Source organism: Nicotiana tabacum, chromosome 2, assembly GCF_000715075.1.
Source record: "Nicotiana tabacum cultivar K326 chromosome 2, ASM71507v2, whole genome shotgun sequence".
Taxonomy (NCBI): domain Eukaryota; kingdom Viridiplantae; phylum Streptophyta; class Magnoliopsida; order Solanales; family Solanaceae; genus Nicotiana; species Nicotiana tabacum.
Genome location: NC_134081.1, coordinates 22,881,478 through 22,904,047, shown reverse-complemented (window position 1 = coordinate 22,904,047; position 22,570 = coordinate 22,881,478). Strand labels below are relative to the sequence as shown.

The following is a 22,570-nucleotide window of genomic DNA, read 5'->3' as shown; positions in this document are numbered from 1 at the left end:
ATGAAAGAAGAGATGAGTTCTCTTCAAAAGAATAAAACATGGATACTTACAAAGTTACCAAAAGGAAAGAAGGTATTGCAAAACAAGTGGGTGTGCATGGTCAAGGAAGAGCGTGGCGGAAAGAAGAGATACAAAGCACGATTAGTAGTAAAAGGATTTCAGCAGAAGGAAGGACTACATCGAGATCTTCTTTCCTATAGTCAAATTAACTACTAGCAGGTTGGTGCTAAGTATCATAGCTACAAAAAAATTGCATTTGGAGCAACTAGATGTTAAAATTGCTTTATTGCATAGTGACCTTGAAGAAGACATTTATATGAAGCAACCTGAAGGTCACCAAGTTTCTGATAAAGAAAACCTTATGTGTAAGTTGAAGAAGAGTTTGTATGGTTTGAAACAATCTCCCCGGTAATGGTACAAGAAATTTGGTGGATTCATGCATAATAATATTTTCACACGATGTGAGATGGACCATTGTTGTTACATCAAAAATCTCGATGAATCCTATAATATTTTACTGTTGCACATTAATGATATGCTAATTACAAGATCTAGCATAAAAAAGATCAGCAGGGTTAAGCAACAACTAGCAGAGGAGTTTGGAATGAAAGACTTAGGACCAGTTAAGCAAATTCTTGGGATGAGGATTAGCAGAAACAGGTCTGAAGGAACCTTAAAGTTGTCTCAAGAAAAGTACATACAAAAGGTACTAAGCAGGTTCAGTCTTCATGATGCAAAGATCAGAAGCACTCCAGTCGGAAACCATCTTAATCTGCCAAAGGACTAATCACCAAAGACAGACGAAGAAAGGAAGTACATGTCCAAAGTTCCATATGCCTCAGCAGTATGGAGTTTGATGTATGTTATGGTTTGTACTAGACCTGACATAACCCATGCAGTTGGAGTTGTCAGTAGATACATGTCAAATCCAGGAAAGGAACATTGAAAAGGTATAAAATGGATATTGCGATATCTCAAAGGCACATCAGGTATGAAACTTTATTTTAAAAAGAGTAATATTATCTTAGAAGGTTTTGCTGATGCAAATTTTGGCGACGATCTGGATAGTCGAAAAAGTACCACATGCTATGTGTTCACCTTGGGTGGTACTGCTCTTAGCTGGATATCCAGACTTCATAAAAGTGTTGCTCTATCTACCACAAAAGCAGAGTACATGGCAATATCAGAAGCTGGAAAGGAGATGATTTGGCTCGAGAATTTTCTTAAAGAGTTAGGTAAAGAACATGATAATTGTGAGCTTTTCAGCGATAGCCAGAGTGCAATTCATCTTGCTAAGAATCCAATGTTTCATGCAAGATCGAAGCATTTCCAGTTGAGGTATCATCATATCCGAGAGTTGATAAGTGAAGGAACTCTTTCCCTACAGAAGATACCAGGATTGAAGAATCCATCAGACATGTTGACCAAAGTTGTCGGTGTTGACAAACTGAGGTTGTGTACTGCCTCAGTTAGCCTTCAAGATTGATAATGTGAAGGCGCCACACATGAGATTAGCAAATCATTTTTTTCTTCCTTTATTGATGTAATATGAGTTTGAAGGGGAGATTGATGGTAGCAAACCATATTATTTGTAAAAGAAAGAAAAGAGAGAAGACAAAACAAAAGTGGGAAGTCAAAGGAAAAAGTAAATGAAAAGAGAAGAAAATGATACGTGAAAAAGACAAAGAAAGAAAGGAAGTCGGAATTAAAAGACTACAAAATGTGAATGAACTAAATTGGTTTACAATCGCGGTGTCGTCTTGCCGCATGTTCACATTTTGCTGAAGATTCCAGCTGCTTTCTCTGCCTATAAATAGGCATCTCAGTTGTAATCCATCCCTCAACTTCTTCTTTCTCTCCAATTAATAGAGAGTTTTCTTTGTGTAGCCGTGGAGTAGGCAAAATTACAGAACCGCGTAAATCTTATTTTGTCTTGTGCAATTTATTGCTTTTCTCTTTTAAATATATTTTTTCCTTCCTATTAGCCTGACATGCTTCCCAACATTTACTATTTAACAAAGACGAAAAGAACAAGTGAAGTTTGAACACTCACAAATGACAATCAATAAAAAATTTATATTTGATATTTAGCGCTCGCTTGACTATAGATTTTGGGTATATTTTTTTTTAAAAAAATTAAAAATATTATTTGTTCATAAAATATGATTAGTTTTTGAAAAAAATTATTTTTTTTTCAAGTTCCCAAAAACTGGTTTAAGTCAATTTTTGGGTGAAATTTTTTCTTCCACTCATAAAACTTTCAGTAATTTTTCAAATAAAATGCATATCCAAACACAAATTCAACTTTGAAAAATTATTTTTCAATACAACTTCAAAAACTCCTTTTTCAAGTTTCAACCAAATCTATGTCCAAACGCTAATTTAGTTAGTTTAAAGAGTTTGTGTAATTATTGTCCTTTTTTTTCTTTTTCTTTCCGAATGTGCATTTTCAGCACCTACTCTACAAGTATATATAGCTTGTTTGGCCAAGCTGCAAAAATCAGCTTGTTTTGAGAAGTGTTTTTTCTCAAAAGTACTTTTGGTGAGAATCGGTTTGTGTTTGTCTAATTAATTTGAAAAATACTTCTGAGCAGCAATTAGTGTTTGGTCAATTTTTTTAAAACTGCTTCTAAGTGTATTTTTGAAAAGAAGCTACTTTTTATGCTTCTCCAAATCTTCTTTTGTTTCTCCTCAAAAAATATTATTTTTTCTTCTAAAAGCTTGGTAAAACACTTTAACTTTGAAAAAAAGTACAATTTTTTGAAAAAAAAGTATTTTTGGATTTGGAGAAGCTAGGCCAAACAAGATAATATTGTGCTTCATTGTCGAACTTCGTTCGGAGACGTGCTCAAAACATGAACCGTATAAAGTATAAACTATGAAACAGTGTAAACTTCAATGAAAATTAGTAAAAATGATACTTCTTCCGTCCTGAAAAGATGATGTGGTTAATACATCTAATTCTCAGATCAATTTTTATTTTTGAAATTACATTTTTTAAGAAAACAATACAAGTAAAATTTTACATTAAAAAACTTAACTTTTAGATATTATTATTCTTTTGGGACAAAAAACTTTAAAAATATGACAAAATTGGTCCATTAAGTTTAGGAGTAGATTTAACATAGTTCCTTAAATATACTCTAAGCAATTTTGGTCTCTTAAGTTTGCCAAAAGTGAGCATATTTGATTTTGCTCAAATATTTAACAAATTATGGCTATTAGATTTAACAAAAATGGTGTAAAAAAGATTTAACATAGAAGAGAAAATTGGAGGTCTAATTTTTATATTTTTTGCTATTTTGATATATTTCTCTAGTGCAGTTTCTTGAAGTGTAATTTTTATTATTTTTGGTATATTCTATTGTTTTGTGCAGTTTGTTATTTTGCAATTTGTCCTAGTATTTCTAGTTAAATCCTTTTTTCTTAGTTCCTATTAAATCTAGCAGGCAGTGTTTGTTATATATTTGATGAAGATCAAAGGTGCTCAATTTTATCAAACTTAACGGACTAAAACCGGTTACAAGTATATTTAAAGGACTACTGTAAATCTAATCCCAAATTTAAGGGACTGGTTTGTCATTTCCTCGAGGTAGCAACATTCGTAGTATTGGGAGACAAGTTAACGCCATCAGATTAGCATTAGTTACACCTCAAAACCCTCAGTCTGTTCTTGCGCCTCTCATTCTTTCGCCTCTGCTTCATAGGTTTTACGTTTTCCCCGCAGTAAACAGCTTACTTCAAGATTTTCTTTCTTTAAACGTACAAAAGGGTATGTAAATATCTTATAAAGTTCATATTTTTGTGGGGTTTCAATTTCTACATGTACCTAATCTTTTCTTTACTCTTTCAGTTCTAATGGCTGCTCCTTCCGAGATGGAAAAAGAACAGGTTTTTGTTTTCTTCTTTCACTTAGTACTATTTTTGTATCCACCTTAAAGGGTGTCTATTCTGATCTATTAAATCTTGGGCTCTTTTAATTTTTTTAATTTTTTGGGTGAGCGCAGATATTTTCTATGGCAGAGAAAGAGATGGAATATAGAGTGGAGATGTTTAACAAGTATGTACCTTTTAGCTTTTTTGAATGTTTTGAGGTATACCATTTGCATAATTTTGCTGATACTAGCAAATTGTACAAGGAGCAAAATTTAAAAAAAACTAAGTGATTTTTGCCAACTGCGTCTTGGTAGGCAGAGTTACTCGGTACCAATGACGGATCTAGAGTATAGTTATTTGGTTCCTGGGAACCGTTAACTTTTGTGTAGATCCTTTATTTTTACTAAATAAATCCATTAAATATCTATAAATATATAACTGTGAACACAATTATTATTGTATATTAATTTGAGATTACAATAGGAACCCATAAACTTCAAATCCTGGATCCGTCTCTGAATTAATATACCCAGTATATTCTCACAAGTAGGCTTTGATCGATTGCGATAAAGTGGAGAAATAAAAATGTTGGTAGAAGTCAATTTCATAAGAGACTAAAGATGGATTCTTTACATCACAAATGCCTTTATGTTCATAATATCAGTATTTAAAATATGTTTAGAAAATTCCAGGGGAAGACCTGATGTGATTTGTGTAAACCACCTTAAACTAGTTAGAGAGAGGACACTTCTGCTTATTTATTTTGAGTTTTATACACACCCCTTTTCACGTGACCTATTTCTTTTTCTTGGGACAAGCACACAAAAATATTTTGTTGGTGGGTGGTGCAAGGTTCGAGCGCAGGACCTCTATACCATGTCGAATTCGGTAAACCGCTTCATGTGAAAGCACTGTCATGGAATGGACACTTTTCTTTGTTTATTTTAGGTTTTAAATGTGTAAACATTCCCCGATCTAGTCCCTCGAGAGGTACTGTGGGAACACAACAAATGCTAATGTATAAGATATACTACAAAACTCTTAATATGATGTTTGGAAGTTTTTTTTTCTTCTGCATGAAGGTAGCGTTATCTGTTGTCTAGTTTTGATTTTTGTTATCTGTTGTCTAGTTTTGATTTTAACTTGTTGGGCTCTTTTCCTACTTCTCATCCTGCCTACTTCTTTAATTTCTTACCTGCTCTATTTTCATTTTAAAACTATAATTCAGGCTTACACATACATGTTTCAACAAATGCGTGGAGAACAAGTATGTTACTCTACTCATTCTTCTTTATCCTTCTGGCCTAATATGAAGTTTTGCGCATCATTTTCTCAGGACTTCGTTTCGTGGCTGACATTGCATGTAAATGGCTTTTCAGGTACAAGGACTCGGAGTTGAACATGGGTGAAAACAGTTGTATTGACAAATGTGTTTCAAAGTACTGGCAGGTAAACAATGATAAAGCTTGAAGTTGACCTGATACCACGTAATAAATACACATTGATTTTTGTGTCTATGGTTTCACATAACATGCGTATATGCACTTGTTTATTTAAGTTACTGTTTATGTTTTTGAGTGGAAATTTCGATGGTCTGAGTTTGTACTGCGTAATGTTTGTTTTTCATGTAACATGCGTGCATGATATATGATTTAATCAACTAGAGCTCTATGCATATCCATTTCATTTAACACTAAATACATTTTCTTTTTAAGGCAAATTAGGAGTTCTTTGAACTAGAGTTTCTGTAAGGCCCAACTTATAGCTTGTTTGGCCAAGTTTTTTTTTGGCCAAAAGTTCTTTTTAGCCAAAAATGTTTTTTCCCAAGCTTTTAGAGGAAAAAACACTTTTGGCTAAAAAAGCACTTTTGCCCAAAAAAAAAACTTTTTTTCACCATTTAGACTAATAGCCTGTTTGGCCAAGCTTCTCCAAGGTCAAAAGTACTTTTTTTTTCAAAGTTGAGGTGTTTGGTCAAGCTTTTAGAGGGAAAAAAAGTGTTTTTGAGTAGAAACAGAAGTAGTTTTTGAGAATCAGAAAAAAATAGCTTTTCCCCAAAAGCTCTTTTTTGAAAATCATTTTTGAGAAAATACACTTAGAAGCACTTTTTAAAAGCTTGGTCAAACACTAATTGCTGCTCAAAAGTGCTTTTCAAATTGATTAGCCAAACACAAAATGTTTCTCACTAAAAGTACTTTTTGAAAAGTGCTTTTGTGAAAAGCACTTTTCAAAATAAGTGTATCTTAAAAGGTTGGCCAAATAGGCTATTATCCAACCTCGACATAACGTCTCTGACAAGAAAGTGCAAGATTAAACCAGTGTTTCGAAAAGTGACTGCTTCAGCGAGCAGACATGCTCTTCAGTTGTTCGCAGTGTTGTAATGAGCGTGGAGCGAGGAAAAACGACAAGCTCCTTTTCGCTTATAGCGAGAAGCGAGGTGCGAAGCGCTCGCTTTTTTGAAGTGAAGCGGAATTTAAAAAAAAATATTAAAATAAGTACTGCATAGACAACACATGTAACTGCAAGCAAATGTTCAATACTTCAATGTAAAAACTAAAGAGTAGCATCAATTAAAGCACAAAATAAGCATCTTATTCTTCTACAAGATTGGCAAATTCTTGTATCCCATTATCATTATTATATTGCTCGTCATCTTCTTCAATTTATAACTGAAACGAAAAATGGGCAGCATTTCGCTGCAATTTATCACTGAAACTGTGAAAGAAAATGAAGAAGAAGAGAAGAATGAGAAAAAGAAGAGGAGGGGGAGGAAAACTTGTCACAACCCCAATTTTCCTCCGTAGGATGTCGTGACGGCAGCTAGTCTCTAAGACTAGGTAAGCCTAATAAACATGCGGAATAACTTAAATGATAATTTAAATCTCAAAAACACCAACAACTATAATTATCAAAAAAAAAAAAAAGATCAACAACTATATGAAATAAAATCTGCAACTCAACATGTACATTTCCCAAAATCCGGTGAAAATATAAGTCACAAGCTCTAGATACAGTACTGAACACTCCTATACATCACTGTCTATAAAGATGTAAAGAAATAAGAAAAGAACAGGGTAGAAGGGGACTCCGAGGCATGCAGACGCTGCAAGTGGTTTCTCACCAACATGAATGAATGCAAGGCTACCCATACTTACCGCCTTTCTACTTAAGGCATCGACCACCACATTGGCCTATCCTGGGATGATACAGAATAGTAATATCATAGTCCTTTAGCAGCTCCAACCATCTCCGCTGCCTCAAATTTAGATCCTTTTGTTTGAACAAGTGTTGGAGACTGATGATCCGTAAATACCTCACAAGACACACCGTAGAGATAATGCCTCCAAATCTTCAATGCATGGATGATGGCAGCCAACTCCAAATCGTGGACGGGGTAGTTCTTCTCATGAGGCTTCAACTGACATGAAACATAAGCAATCACTCTACCCTCCTGCATCAGGACACACCCCAATACCGATCCGAGAAGCATCACAATACACTGTATAAGAGCCAGAAGCTGAAGGCAAAACTAGAACTGAAGCTGTGGTCAAGGCAGTCTTGAGCTTCTGAAAGCTCTCTTCACACTCATCCGACCACCTGAAAGTAGCACCCTTCTGGGTCAATTTGGTCAAAGGCGATATAATAGACGATAAATCCTCCACGAAGCGACGATAATAACCGGCCAAGCCGAGAAAGCTTCGAATCTCCGTAGCTGTGGATGATCTGGGCCAACTCTGAACCGCCTTTATCTTCTTCGAATCTACCTTAATTCCCTCATTGGACACCACGTGCCCTAAGAACGCCACCGAACTAAGCCAAAACTTGATGATCTTGATGTTGAGGGGGGGGGGGAGGAGGAGGAGGAGGAGGAGGAAGAAGAACAACATGTGACCAAACTTGATGATCTCGAAGTTGAAAAGTGTAGAAAATTTGAACCCTAGGTCGCGTCTGTTGTTCTCTGTTGCTGCTACTCGATGGTCTTAAAAAAAAAGACAAGCGCTCGCTGAAAAGTGTTGAAAATTTGAACCCTAGGTCGCCTCCGTTCTTTGTTGCTGCTGCTCGATGGTCTTAACAAAAAAGAGAGCCTTTCTAATTAATTAACGTTGGTAGCCAGTTAAAGAGAAGCGCTCGCTTCTATCGCTTTGTTCGCTTCCTCGCTTTTTCATGGGAAGCGATCACTTTAGTATACCTGATACACTTCAGATCAGAGAAGCGCCAGATGGTCCGCTATGCATCGCTTCTCGCTTTAAGCGAGGAAGCAGTCGCTTTTAACAACACTGGTTGTTTGAAGCGTAGCAGGTAAACAAAAGCAAACATGGAAGTGCAGTCAAAGCGAGAAGCGAGGGGAGCATGCACTTTAGGGGAAAATCAATTTAATGGGTCGAATTTAAGGCAAACAACAAAGGGGTCAAGTTCTTTTACTGAAACAGACTTCACAGCTAGGTTTTTTTTCAGTCCCTTCTCTATTTCTTCTTCAAGCTTATTGAGGGTTCTTCCAGGTATGATTTGATTTCTTTTCTTCTTCTTCTTCTTCTGTGATGTCTTAAGCATGGAGTTATGCTACCCAATTTTCTTCTTCTAATCTTCTTTTTCTTTCGTGATGTCCGAACCATGGGATACAGTGCCCATTTTTTTTTCTTTGGTTCTTGTTCTTCTTTTGTAATGTCTAAATTGTGGGATATGCTGTCCCAAAATTTTCAGATTATCAATTTGAATTAAAGTATCTTTTGAATTTTGTTGCTCTTAGCAGATTGTTAATGGCATCAAAAGATGATTAAAAAAACCTGACTTGAGTTTATGGCTTTATGCATCATGTGCTGTATTTCAATGTTGATTTTGATTAAAAAAAAAAAGACCCAAATAACATATTTTGATGTTGAATTTGACAATCTTGTACTTCATTTTGTGCTATCTACTGATTCTATTCTTTATTTTTTAAATTGAACATTTGCTTACATGTGTTGCCTCTATGCAATATCTGGTATTTTTTTTTAAATATCCGCTTCACTTCCGGAAAGCGAGTGCTCGCTCAGGGTTGTAAATAACGCTTGCTACATCGCTAATAGCGAGTAGCGACGCGAAACGAGGCTCAGGCGCTTTTTTTGGTCTGTTGCAGTGCGTTTTTAAAAAGCGCCGATGAGGCGAAGTAGCGCCGGCGAGGCGGGGTAGCGACAGAGGCGTTTCTTTTTTAAAAAAAGAAAGAAAACAAGAGACTTAAATAAAATTTAGGGTTTTCTTCGACTTTCAGGTTCTTTCTTCTTTCTTTCTTTCTTTTCTCTTTCTTTTTCGACAGTAAGCTCTGTTTTTCCGGCAGTCAGCCTCTTTTCTTTCTTCTTTCTTTTTCTCTTTCTTTTCCCGGCAGTAAGCTTCTATTTTTCCGGCAGTAAGCCTCTGTTTTTCCGGCATTAAGCCTCTCTTCTTTCTTCTTTCTTTTTCAGGTAGTAAGTCTTCTTTGTTCTTCTTCTTCTTTCCGGCAACAACTGATTTCCAGCAGACATATTCTTTCTTTCTTTTCTTTCACCTTTGTTTTCGCTTCTACTCTTCTTTCTTCTTCTGTTTCTCTCTTTTGATTTTTTTTTCCAGTTTAGTAAACAATTACTTGCATATTAACTTCTCTATAATTACAATTACAATTAAACATTATTTTCTTTCTCTAATTACAATTAATTTCTCTCTATAAACAGTTTATTAAAACATGTGATTTCTATCTATTGAGTTTTTGAATTGATATATTTATTAATATGCTGTTGTTATTGAGTTTTTAGTTATTTATATATGCAAATTTAATATTTTATTTTTTGTATTAAGTGGCACTTCACATCAAAAAGGCGAGCCTACGCTTCTCGCTTCTCGTCTCAGTGAAGCGGGCCCTCATCGCTTTTTGTCGTCTCACGCTATTCAAAACACTGGCTTCGCTTCTCGCTTCACACTTTAAGCGAAAAGGGCCTTGTAATTTTTTCTCGCTTCTCTCTCTCTCCAAAACACTGGGTCAAACTTACTTTTACAAAGTTTCATCTGCCTAGATTAATCAGAAAATATGTGGATTAGAAAGGTATAATTGTGTTTGCATGACAAATTGTACTATGCCCACTACAACTATAACAAAATAGAATTGATTACTCTTTAAAGTTACTTTGTTCAGTCTAAGATATCCTCACACTTGGAGTTTCAGGCATGTCAACTAGAAAAGATTCTTAAAAGTTAAAATGAACACCAAACTGATCCTCTTAAATGGTTGAAAGGAACATTAACTTCTTTAATGATTTTGTTGTTGAAAGAAGATATGAAGCAATAAACTAGGTTTAAAAGCCTAATTAGGCTTCAGAAGAGCATTTGTATCCATATAAACCAAAAGCAGGTTATGATTTGGACAAAACTTTTATCGCCTGGTATATTTGGATTGTGGGGATTAGAGATGAGCCTGGCAGAACTTCAAAAGGAGCTTTATTGCCGGGAGCCATGTGGAGAGAAAGTGTTGTTTCTCTAAATATAGTAGAAACTACCATGTGCACTTGTGCACTTTGTAGCACTTTAGACACCTCCAATTTTGGATGTCTGATATAGTAGTCAAAGTAGATTCGATACCAGATCTCCATTTTAATCACATCATCAAGTATCTAAGGCTTAATTAATACATAAATTACATTCTTTTGAGAAATACATACAGATATTACATTCAAGTGGTGAAATTAAATTTACTAAATTATGTTTGTCCATCTCAATGTTTCAGAGAGTGAGAAGCGAGAAAAAGCGACAATGCCCTTTTTGCTTAAAGCGAGAAGCAAAGCGCTCACCTTTTCGACTCGCCTTCTCGACGTGAAGCGGTTTTTTTAAAAAAATATATCAAAATAAATATTGTATAGAGGCAACACATGTAGATTACAAATGAACTACGAGATTGTCAAATTCAACATTATATCTATTTTTTGGGTCTTTTTTTAAAAATCAAAATTCAACATTAAAATCAACGCATGCTGCATAAGCCCAAGTTGGGTCTTTTTTATCATCTCTTGATGTCATTTACAATCTGTTAAGAGCAAAAAAAATAAAAATTAGCTACTTTAATTCAAATTGATAATTTGAAAAATTTGGGCAGCATAGCTCACGGTTCAGACATCACAGAAGAAGAATCAAAGAAGAAAAAAAATTGGGCGGTATATCCCCACGGTTCAGACATCACAGAAGAAAAAAAAATTAGGCAACATATCCTCACGCTTCAGACATCACGGAAGAAGAAAAGAAATTATTCCTTGAAGAAGCTTGATGACGAGGCTGGAAAAACCTAAATGTTTAGTCCGTTTCAGTAAAAGAGAAATTGACCCCTCTGTTTTCCTTTAAATTCGACCCATTAAACTGATTTTCCCCCCTAAAGTGCACTCGCCTCGCTTTGATTGCGGTTTGCGCTTCTTGGACAGAAGCGTTTGCTTTTGTTTACCTGCTACGCTTTGAACGGCTGAAGCGTCTACCTGCTTTCTTCACACGGCTTCGCGCTTTTAAGCGTTGAAGCAGCCGCTTTTCTAAACACTGGTCTGTCTAATGCAAATTGGTCAACCTTTCCTGGACAGATTGAGTAGTTATAAACTTTGAAGAGATGAGTAATCTTTTCAATTGACAAATGATTTGGCTTTAGGAAGATTTCCTTGGTTTAATCATGATAAGTTTTTTACTTTTTTAAAGTTCTTTTCTCCGTTTCACATTTTCGGTCAGTGCTAAAAAGGTATATCTTGACCAAATTACTAGAATAGAACAGATGACTCCCACTACTAAAAGTGGATTAAATATGAATTTTGACATTTTATAATTTTTGAAGGGAACAAACGGGTTAGACCGGAGAAAAATATGCACTGCTTTGCAGTTCATGCGAGAAACATCAGGGTATATACACTTGTTCATGCACCTTTGCTTACCCCCTCTAGGCGGGCTCACCGGGTACTGGTTACAAATTAGAAACACCAAAGTGAAGGTGGATGAGTTTATTGATCTTTATTGAACAGATGACGACTTTTGAACACAAGAACGGACAAACTTCCTAAACTAACTCCTCCAATAAAGGAGTCTTATTCTCAAAGCTAAACCATGAATGAACAACTTAACAACCTAACAATAAAAGAAGCAATCCTAACAAACTTCTAAGGAAAAGGTCAAACAGTAACATGTGTGCTAATACGCCCCCCTCAAGGTAAGTAGTGTGCAACAACACTTAGCTTGCACATGTTGCTGTCAAAATATGGTTTAGGAAGAGCCTTTGTGAGATTGTCCGCTAGTTGATCTGCAATGTGTACAACTTGATATTTATGCTGCGATTGCTTTCGAACATAAAGAAATCCACTTCAATGTGTTATGTTCGACTGTGGAAGACGAGATTTTCACACAAGTATGTGGCACCAACATTATCACAGTAGATAGTTGGAACTTTTTTTTTTTTCAAAGTATAGGGGGAGGGGATTACAAGGTGGGGAATTAAACTCCGACCAACAAGGTGGAAGTTCAGGTAGCCAACTCAACTTTGTTGAGTTGAGTTGCAGCTCTGCTAAAAGGTTCTTTACCCAGGTCATTTCACCAAGTGCACTTGCAACAGCTCGATATTCAGTTTTGTAAGAGGAACCAGTTACGTGTTTTGTTCTTGAGAAATGACTAATAGGATTATGGCAAAACAACCAGAAGATAACCAATAGTCGAGACTCTATCAATGACATTCTCAGCCTAATCCGCATCATAGTACATATAGCACGATTGCTACCACTCATGTTTTCATCACACAATATGTCGTTGATATAGTCAGTTGGAACAGAATAATGGCTTCTCAACTTCAAAGTACTAAAGCACGTAGAGAATAATTGAGATTGCTCTCGGTTCTCATCGTGATCCTTGTTGGAGATTTACAAAAGATACAAGTGAGATGGATCTTGTATCCTTAAATAAATACTGGGCCTAAACTTTTGTATGGAATTTTCCAATAATATGACAGATATGAAAAACACTTAACATTTGGAAAAATGCATTTTGGCTTTTGACCTAACCAAAATAAATAAATATTTTATATTCTTAAAGTTACAAATATATTGAAATTTTGAGCTTAAATTCATACAAAAATTCGGCAGTTAGTGTCTTGTTGGAATTTCCAAGTTATTCATTGAGATTTACCTTAAGCATATTATCGTCATTCAGTTAACATTTATCCCTTCATTTGATTTCAATTTTGTGCTCCAATTTTAGCTTTTAACTATTTGGGATTTATGGGTCTTATTACCTGTGTTATAAGCATGACTTTTGATGATTTGTTAACTGCTTTGACATTTTCTGTAGTTGATAACCTTCCACATGGGTCGGATATTTTATCCATTTTTGGATAACCCCTTTGCAACTTGCCCACATCCAAATCTGACCATTTGCCAGCACTACTCCCATATATGTACTGCTATTTTTAATGCCGCCCAACCTTTTCACTCGAGATTTTAGTGAATGTGAGGTGGCGATAATCTTGATATTCTTTATATCTTTTGCATCTCGTTTAGACAGTGCCCAAAGTTTGTGGTAGTTGGTATCTATGCTCCTGAAACTTCAAGTTATTTAGTGGAGGTTATATTTCTTTTCTCTTCAAGATCCAACAATAACTACTAAGCACACCATTTTAATTTTTTTCTGCAGGTGACTAACCTAGTGGGGCAGCTTCTTGGGAACACTCGACCTATGTAACAGTTTTCCATTGTCTACCTCGTGGTGTTTGCATAATCTGTCAGCGAGAATAGGAAGGAAGAAATTGATAATGCTTGTTTTATTGAGTGGTGACAGCTCGAATACGTTTTACTATCTATATATTTAGCATTCTGTTACTTTTTTACTCCTTGAATAGGAAAGATGATCTGAAGCAATGTCTAATGACTCTATTAATGATTTTTGTGTTGCAATAAAGCAGATATCAATGGTTTAGTAAATAGGTTGCTAGGTTTTTGTTCACCCTATTTCTTTGGATTTTGATTCTGTATTGTTGTCTTCAATCGACAAGTATGCTGCGCGTCTCATGTGGTGGGTATATGGGAAATTTCAAAATAGATAATGTGTGGGAGTTGTGATAATGTGTTTATAATAAGATATTTTATACAGGTATGTTCTGATATGGTGTGTATAAGTATCCTGTATGGATATATCTAGCTATTCCTTTAGTTTATAAGCTCATTTGATAGTGAATGTTGAAGATTCAGGTGTCACAAGAAAAACTGATTCATCGACATTCTAATATTTTGGGGCTTTGAGAAATCTTGAAAGTTGTGATTTGTGCCTTCAATGGGAAATTATCAAATCTACACGTATAAAATATAGTGGATAGTGCATGTGGAGAACATAAAGATGTGCCTTTGTGCATGGGTTGTTCACACTGATGGGACTAGAGAAGATATTATGTAATGTAATGTAATATGAAATTTGTCATAGAACGAGAAATACATATGGCATATATAAAGGAAAATGTCCAAATTTGCCCTTAATCATGCAAAATGGTCTAATTTTGCCAGCTATAGAAGGAAACTTAAATCACATTCTGCTGCTTCCAATTTATATTTTGTTCTTTAGCCACAAAAAAGGAAGGTAAACGTGAACAAGTGTTGGGAAAGTCCCTAGTATATAGTAGTAGCACAAAATTCTTCTCCCCTTAACTTAAGTTAATTCTCTCATGTGTATAAAAAAAATTTCATTTAAATCATATTGGGTTTCTCTTTATTCTGTTGAGATTGATTATGCATGATTGCTTGAGCCGAGGGTCTATCAGAAACAGTCTCTCTGCCTCCACAAGATAGGGGTAAGGCTCCGTGCACACTAAATACCTAAAAATCAATTGCGGGATTATACTGGGTATGTCGTTGTTAAGACAACCAAACACCTACAAATCAATGGCTGTAATTCTTGACCCCTCAATTACTATCTAGATATTTTACGTACTGCCTAGATAATCAGTAAGATACTATTTAGATGTTTGTTCAACCAAACCAAAATGTCCTTTATTCTGGATTTGGTATTTTACCCACACAAAAAAAAAAGGTGATCGCATGGTATCTGCAGCTCCTTACCTAAACCACCTCATCAGCTTCACTTCTTATCAGGAAAACAAAACTATATATACCATTCAAGCCTCCACTCTTTCCTAACTCAGTTCTTGATTTGTTTCTCCTCATACGGTAAAAAATGACTCAACTTTCCCAACTCACCTCTAAAACACTGCAAGCCACCTTGTGCATTCTGCTTCTAGCCCTCACATTTGGCTCTGCTCAATCAGCAAGAATCCTTGATGAATTGAGCTCATCATCCGACGAGCACGTTGTGGCTCCAGTGGTGGCCCCGTTGCCACATTGCCAAGTGGCCGGCCAATTACCAGCTACTGTCACCACTCCTGATTCCAACGTGGCGCCTGTTGCTGATCCTCCAGCAGATTTATCAACTGACCCTGAACCAGATTCAACCCCCGTTATCGCCCCTGCTGCCTCAGTAGCTCCACCTGATGACTTAACAAACAACGGGGCAACCCCCGTCACCAATGTAGCAGCTGCTACTTCTGGTGCCACAGAGGCAAATCCTGTTCCGGATCATCCCATGTTCTCCTTCTTCATGCATGACATTCTTGGTGGTTCACGCCCTTCAGGAAGAGTGCCAATTCAGATACCAACAATTTGCCTTTCTCCAAGCCCAATAATCAAATCTTCCCAATCAATGGTGGAGTTCCTGTGAACACTATTAATAACATTGTCAACAACAATAACTATCCATTCCTCGTAGGCCTAAACGGTCAACAGCAAGGTAACACAGTCCTCCAAAATACTGGTAATAACAACATAGTAAATGGTGGGAACAACCAACCTTTTGTAACAGCCGGGCAGCTTCCTGCTGGCCTATCCCTTCAGCAGCTCATGTTTGGTTCCATTACTGTTGTTGACAATGAGATAACCGAGGGGCATGAGCTGGGATCAGCTGTTCTTGGCAAGGCACAAGGATTTTACTTGACAAGCTCTTGGGATGGCACAAGTCACACTTTAGCCTTGACAGCACTTTTTCATGGAGAACATGATCATGAAGTGGAAGACACAATTAGTTTCTTTGGAATTCACAGGACAGCCACACCAATTTCTCACATTGCCATCATTGGAGGAACTGGCAAATATGAGAATGCCAAAGGATATGCTACCATTGAGACTCTTCCTCATGTGGATCAACATACAACTGATGGTGTAGAAACAATTATTCACTTCACTCTCTACCTCACTCCTTAGCTTTCCTTCTATATAAGGTGTTGAAATCACCTTGCCGAGTTCTGTATTTTTGAATCTTTATATTACATATCTTGAATGGTTAATTGTGTCATTGAGATTATGATCTGTATTAGAGTTCCTTAACTTAGTAAAAGAGGTGTATCCATTTTCATTTTGCTATCACAATGCCATTCAGTGATAACTTTTCTTCTGGCTCTCTGCCTTCAATATGAATTCTTGGCCTAGTCACATTGATAAATGACAATGATGAAAGCTGAATTCCATTACTTTCAAAATAAACAATAAAGAATAGAAAGTGCATCCGAGGATAGGAGATAATCTTTCACCAAATGTGAAAAACTACTTCCGAAAAGGAAAGAACAAAAATTGAATATTAACATTCAACAACCAATTTTGTTCATAAGCCCTTTAGTGTTGCTTTTGTTTATAAATACAAGAAACTTAAGACAATAAATATCAAAGAAATGCACATCTATACAGTTTCAGTTTTTGCTCCTTTTTGCTTCCAACTTTGTGGCTTCTTTAAGAGCTTCTTGGGCATCATTCTCAATCCCAAGGATAAAGAGGCCAGCAGCTTGGAGGTAAAAGGCAGTTGGCCACTCAGCGAAAACCACCTGAGCTTGCATTGCATCCCCTAGAGCCTCTTGTGGCATGTCGCTCATCAGATAACACAAGCAACGCCTCGCAAATACAGTTGGTGATACCATGGTCCCTCCATCAATGAACTATATTAAACAGAACAGCGTGTAAGCCCTCCTTCTGTTGTTAAATAGACGAATACTTATGTGACATATTTCATTTGAACTTTTACAGAACATGCCTATAATTCTTTTTACGACTATGATAGAAGCAGCCAATTTTAGCCATTAAGACAACGAACATATTTTAGATGGTCAAACCTGTGTATAGCAGTCAATGGCAGTAATGAAATCCTTGGCTCGAAAAGCAGCATCACCATGCTTCTTAGAGTTCAAGGTTTCCTGCATCTGATTTGTCCACATTTGGAATGAAAGCTGAAATGGAATCACAAAATAACAAAATCAGGATCAAGTTGTATTAATAAATATGAGACATGATCTTTATGGTGGGGCTATTGAGATATGGAGATGAAAACACATATATGAAAAATCATCATAGAACATTGGGTATCTTATGTTGGCTTATTGTAATCTCCTTGTTTTACAATCAAGAGACAAAAGATCTAAACTTTACTATCATATCTGAAAGGATAACACATGGGCTTAATAATGACAGCCAGGTAGGTCCCATTGCTATTTGATGGAAATAAAAATAGAATGAGTAAATTTAAAAGGAAAAACATAGTGGGCTCTTGCATGGTAATAATCAGAGGAAGAAGCATGATACTAAAGTTGGATCATTTACCTCGTACTTACCTCTCTCAATGAGGCATTATTCTACTCAATCTTCTTTTGGCAGGAGGGGGAAGGAGAGGGCAAATGTTCTATATCTAAAGTCACATTTTAAAAGTGGTTGCTTATCAAGATTACCATGTCAAAAAGTTATTTAAGGAAATAGAAACTTGTCTTTCACCTAAGGTGCTAAAGAAAGGGGAAGCAGGTTAATTATAGTAGGTTGTGCGATTAATACCTCAGCCAGAAGACATAGTTTATTTGACATTGAGAAACAAAGATAATCGATACTGCTATATGAGTAGTGAAATTTTGTAGAGAAAAGGAAAACCTCATTGGCAATTCCTTCATCATCCTTGTATCCAGTCTTCTCCAATATTTCATGAAGGGCAGTAAGATCTTTTCTCAAACATGCTTCACCCATTGGCGTCAACAATAGCGGTTGAGGTGGGGTTGCAGTTCCATGTGGAATGCCCAGCAAAACATGTGATGGCACCTGGATTATATCAATAATAAACATGGGCTTCAAGCACTACTCAAAACAAAATAAAGCAGAAACCTAGGTGGTTCATCTGAGGAATATATTGCAATTAAAATACAATATGCATCTATCCCATAAGTCAAATAATTCCACCAAGGTTTCTTGTTAACTAAATAGAAAAAACGAGACGGCGAAAGACATGGGAGATATGTCCACATTATAGTAAGAGAATCAACCTTGCTAAAGTGTGATCCTAGACAGCCAAATACAAAATGCAAAAAGGAAGGAGATTATTTCTTCTCTTTTTTTTTGAGAAGAAAAGGGAAAGAGATATTTCTATTTCTTCTGTAAGGCATTAATCCATTTTCAATCTCATAAATGAAGATACATAGCAGTTTTTAAAATAATCTATACGCAAGTCAAGGGACACATAATCCTATCAGTTGGTCATACCTCTGTTTCTTTCTGAAGAGACATAAGAGAAGTGACAAGAGATTTTGCATTAGGCCTCTCTCGTGCTTCATACTGTAAACAGCGTGTGGCTAGACGAACAAGCTCTGTTCCATCATCATTAGAAAAATGACCCTCCAAACAAGAATCCATAAGCATCAAAAAATTCTTCCCACGAATTAGATCAAGAGCCTATAAACAAAGTTTATAGAGTTAACAAACAAAGTTTCATTTATAAAGGATTTCATATAGTGCACATCAGAATCTTTTGCAACTTACATGGCTCGGAGGAATATGCTTTCCGCTCAAAAGATCTAGCAACATTGTTCCAAAGCTGTAAACTACACTTTCAGGGGTCACTCTTCCTGCCAATCATAAACTCGTTTCAACTTTCGCTTTAGCTGAATTAAGTACAGTACCATAGCAAAATACTAAAAGATATGCCAGATTGAACTAATTTATAAATTATTTAAGCAGATCTTTCTAAAGGCTAAAGCTTTAACGGTGAAAAACAAAAAGCCATCTTAAGTCCCCAATGCAGAACATGCAACTTGGATTGAGAAAATAATAGCTTAGAGAAATCATATTTGACCTGTTTTCAAGTACTCAGGGGGAGTGAAAGCCAAGTTTGTACTGTAACTCTTTCCATCTCTACTGTTCTTCATCAGGCCAAAGCAAGAGAGTCTAGGATTACCATCCTGTAAAAATGCTACCTAATGTTAAGAGCACTACACCTACAGCAAGCATTTAAGCATAACGAAAGCTGCGGTAGAATCAATCGTTACCAGATCAAATAAGATTCTGTAAGCATTAAGATCGTGATATAGTGCCCGACCCTTGCTACTGCAGTATTCCAAAGCTTGTGATAGGTAAAAAGCAACCCTCAACCTCATCGCCCATTTCATAGGTTGATTCTCCCCTTTTCCATTTCAAAGTTATTAAATATAAGGCATTAATCACAGACTCATAGATTCATTCAATTAAAGTTGATAAAAACACATGGATGCAATTGACCATACAACCACAACAACACAAAATAACAGTCAATCTAGTAATCACAAACAAATCCCGTCAGTTACAACATAATGTTCCTACAATCTAAATTTCTAAATACAAAATTTTAACATTATTACTTACAGTGAAACAAATGCTTTGCAAGGGTTTCATTAGGCATGAATTCAGCCACCAGCAATTTTTCTTCCCCTTCACAGCAACATCCAATTAGATTTGCCAATCTCTCACTCCTCAGATTCCCCACTGCCTTTGCCTCATCCTTTACAACAACACAAACATTGTCCAAATTACAATAAAATCAATTAAAGGGCCGCCGGGTGTACTAAGCTCCCGCAATGCCTGGGATCCAGGACCGGACCACAAGAGTGAGAGTGAGATCAACAGCTCGAACCATGACGCCAAGGCTCCCCTTCCAAAAAAAAAAGTTACAAAATTGGGAAATGGAGCAACACAATTTAATGAACAATACTAACCAAAAATTGGCGAGAATCAGGCCAAGCAGACCTATTGAATCTTTTAACAGCAACCCAACGACCATTTTCAAGCAAGCCTTTATAAACAACATTTGGAGCTTTTTCACCATGTTCTGATACAATGTTTTCTGGAGAAAATCCACTTGTAGCAATCTTTAACTCATCAAGACTGAACTCAGTAAAACTTGGCAATGCATTTTTCTCATTTTTCCCTCCATTCTCTGCCAAAAAAAGAGTAAAATCTCATGAAAAAATTGCACAAAAAGCACAAAAGTCAGAGAAACTTGCCAAGAAAATAAATACCCATATCAGAAGAATCAAGAAGTGATGGTTTGAGGTGAGAATGCCACCAGCAAAAAGAGAATTTTGAGCAACGAGCACCCATTTTACAGGGAAAATGAAGAAAAAAGAGGAACCTTTATGGCTACTTTTTTCAAGAAACAAAACAGAGAATGGCAATTTATAGGGATCCCAAAAAAAGGATAAATTTTTAAAGCTTTTGCAGTTCTCTTTAGTGAACAAGCATTTTAACTATGACAGAACACAAGTAGGCAAATGCGGAGAAAGAAAAAGGAGGAAGTTTTATAGCTATTTTTTTCTAAGGGAACAAACAGTGACCCAATTTTTGTGGGAATCCAAAGAAAGGATTTTGTTTTTGAAGCTTTTTGCAGAATTTGCAGTTCCCTTTTGGTGATTCTGTTTGCGTTGTAAGGTCTTTTTAAGAGCATGCAGAAATGAAGAAAAGAGGAGAGTATGTTTTACTCCCTCTGTCCCTAGTTATATGGAATAAGGGTTTTTAGTTTGTCTCAACAAAATGTCATACTTTTTTTTTATGTAAAAAATAATTTTAACTTTAAACTTATTATTTTAACCTTAGTGATATAGTCAAATAAATATTTATAATTTTATATTATAAAAATTACATGATACATCAAATATATACACTGTATTTACTATTTGTAGCTATATTTTTAGCAAATTTACTATTCGCGAATATATTTAAATTTTATAGCAAATCCATGAATCAAGAGATCAATTATTTTGAACTGAAACAAAAGAGCAACAAACTCTCGTAGCTCCGTCGATTAGAGTGCGCACTTAGTATGCGAAGGTCTTGAGTTTGACTAATAACAAATACAATTGATACATATTGTATTCGTTGCGCGTCTGAACACAAGTAATACAAACTGGTAACAATTGAGTTATTAGCCAAACAATAATCATTAGACTATAAACTATAGTGTTTTAAAAAAATTATTCTTTTATATTTAATTAAACACTGTCACATAAATTAAGACGGATGCAGTAATAGAATACAAAAAGTATTATAGGAAGTATGGGGTGTATGAATGAAAGATAGAGAGAACACAACACACATTGTGTTGGTTTTTTTTTTCTTCATGTGTCTTTCTTTTGAGAGGAATACATGTGTTGTTACTGCTAAAGAGAATGGCCTTTTTTCATCATAAATCTCTTTCTCTCTGTTTTTGTATTTGTAATTTGTGGTTTAAATTTCTGCTTTTTTGCTAAGTTTCAACTTGCTCATCATTTCCTCTTTTGTGCTTCCCACTGTCTGTTTTCTCTCACTAATCCTTCCCCCACTCCTCATGGGCCCCACCTTATGGTCCTAATGGGACCCCACAACTTCTCTTTTGCAGAATTGAAATTTTTTGTGGGAATAGAAAAGATCTAAGGCATCTTAAACCCTTTTCTCCATTTTCTTTCTCAAAATAGAGTAAGGTTATTCGAATCATTGCTCTATTTTTACTCTAAAAAGTAATATTTCATTTTATATTTTTCTCTTTCTTTAATATTATACTATTATCTTTTATTTAAATTTTCTATTTTTATTTCTATTAAAAAAATTCTATCTTTTTTTCTTTTTTACATATTCATCACATATAATTTATATTCTTTTCTTATATAACTATTTAATATAAAATTATTTTATACCATAAATTTTAAATAATATAATTTGTAAGTAAATATTTTAGATTATATATATTAACGGAAAAAATATTTCTTCTGTGACGAACGTGGGTCACGAATAGTTTGCACAAGGGTTGACCATTTTGCATATATACCATCAGCTAAATAATAACCCATATCATATTCTTTTCATTGAATAACATAATGCGCGAGATGAGCAATACGTGCAGCAAGATCGAAAATATTTTATACACACCTTTCAATTTTAGCAATATCTAGTATTTTATATTTGCACCATTCATTTTTTTGAGATGATTATATATTTTTGTGCAATTATAACTTATAATTAAATTAACTTATAATTTTACATAAAAAATAATAAATGCACAAAAATTAATTTATCAAAATTATACGTCAAAGTTAAAATATAAATTAATATTATAAAGATATTACATAAACATAATTAGGTATATATAAAGAGATAAATTAAAAGAGTTAAATAATAAAAATAATAAAGTGATAGGGAATATTAATGGAGGAGATGAATAGTGCCACTCCAAATTTGGAGTGACACTATTCATCCCCATTTTGCATCCAAAAATACAGCAGCGTTGGAGACCAATTAATCCAAAAACCACCTGCATTATAGCAAATGCAGTTGGCGTTGGACATGCCCTAAGTATGTATTACTCCATTTAAAGCACTAGAAAAATTCAACAAATA

At 35.3% G+C, this 22,570-nt stretch overlaps 2 protein-coding genes and 1 pseudogene across 2 annotated transcripts; 2 read left to right on the top strand and 1 right to left on the bottom strand.

Annotated features, from left to right (window-relative positions):
• The first annotated feature begins 3,595 nt into the window (after window positions 1-3,595).
• On the top strand, window positions 3,596-13,808 carry LOC107774950 (mitochondrial import inner membrane translocase subunit TIM10). Its single transcript, XM_016594618.2, has 6 exons — window positions 3,596-3,772; window positions 3,854-3,891; window positions 4,008-4,060; window positions 5,105-5,143; window positions 5,256-5,325; window positions 13,522-13,808. Exons 2-6 carry the CDS (start codon window positions 3,859-3,861, stop codon window positions 13,567-13,569), a joined length of 243 nt encoding a protein of 80 aa, XP_016450104.1. The 5' UTR covers window positions 3,596-3,772; window positions 3,854-3,858; the 3' UTR covers window positions 13,570-13,808.
• Window positions 13,809-14,913: 1,105 nt separating this feature from the next.
• LOC107774952 (dirigent protein 24-like) lies at window positions 14,914-16,326 on the top strand (annotated as a pseudogene).
• Window positions 16,327-16,483: 157 nt separating this feature from the next.
• Window positions 16,484-20,692, bottom strand: LOC107774951 (serine/threonine-protein kinase BSK5). The gene is made up of 10 exons (XM_016594619.2): window positions 20,222-20,692; window positions 19,919-20,139; window positions 19,569-19,704; window positions 19,217-19,350; window positions 19,024-19,129; window positions 18,711-18,796; window positions 18,435-18,623; window positions 17,832-17,996; window positions 17,030-17,143; window positions 16,484-16,855 (listed from the first exon to the last, which is right to left on the bottom strand). Exons 1-10 carry the CDS (start codon window positions 20,301-20,303, stop codon window positions 16,613-16,615), a joined length of 1,476 nt encoding a protein of 491 aa, XP_016450105.1. The 5' UTR covers window positions 20,304-20,692; the 3' UTR covers window positions 16,484-16,612.
• Between the last annotated feature and the right edge of the window lie 1,878 nt (window positions 20,693-22,570).

Excerpts from the sequence above, each read along its gene's own strand:
- LOC107774950 (XM_016594618.2), top strand. The coding sequence starts at position 3,859 with ATGGCTGCTCCTTCCGAGATGGAAAAAGAACAG. Across the intron at positions 3,892-4,007 it reads CCGAGATGGAAAAAGAACAG|ATATTTTCTATGGCAGAGAA; the intron begins GTTTTTGTTTTC and ends GGGTGAGCGCAG. Across the intron at positions 5,326-13,521 it reads GTGTTTCAAAGTACTGGCAG|GTGACTAACCTAGTGGGGCA; the intron begins GTAAACAATGAT and ends TTTTTTCTGCAG.
- LOC107774951 (XM_016594619.2), bottom strand. The coding sequence starts at position 20,303 with ATGGGTGCTCGTTGCTCAAAATTCTCTTTTTGCTGGTGGCATTCTCAC. Across the intron at positions 19,351-19,568 it reads TGCAAAGCATTTGTTTCACT|GGGAGAATCAACCTATGAAA; the intron begins GTAAGTAATAAT and ends GAAATGGAAAAG. Across the intron at positions 16,856-17,029 it reads CCATTGACTGCTATACACAG|TTCATTGATGGAGGGACCAT; the intron begins GTTTGACCATCT and ends TGTTTAATATAG.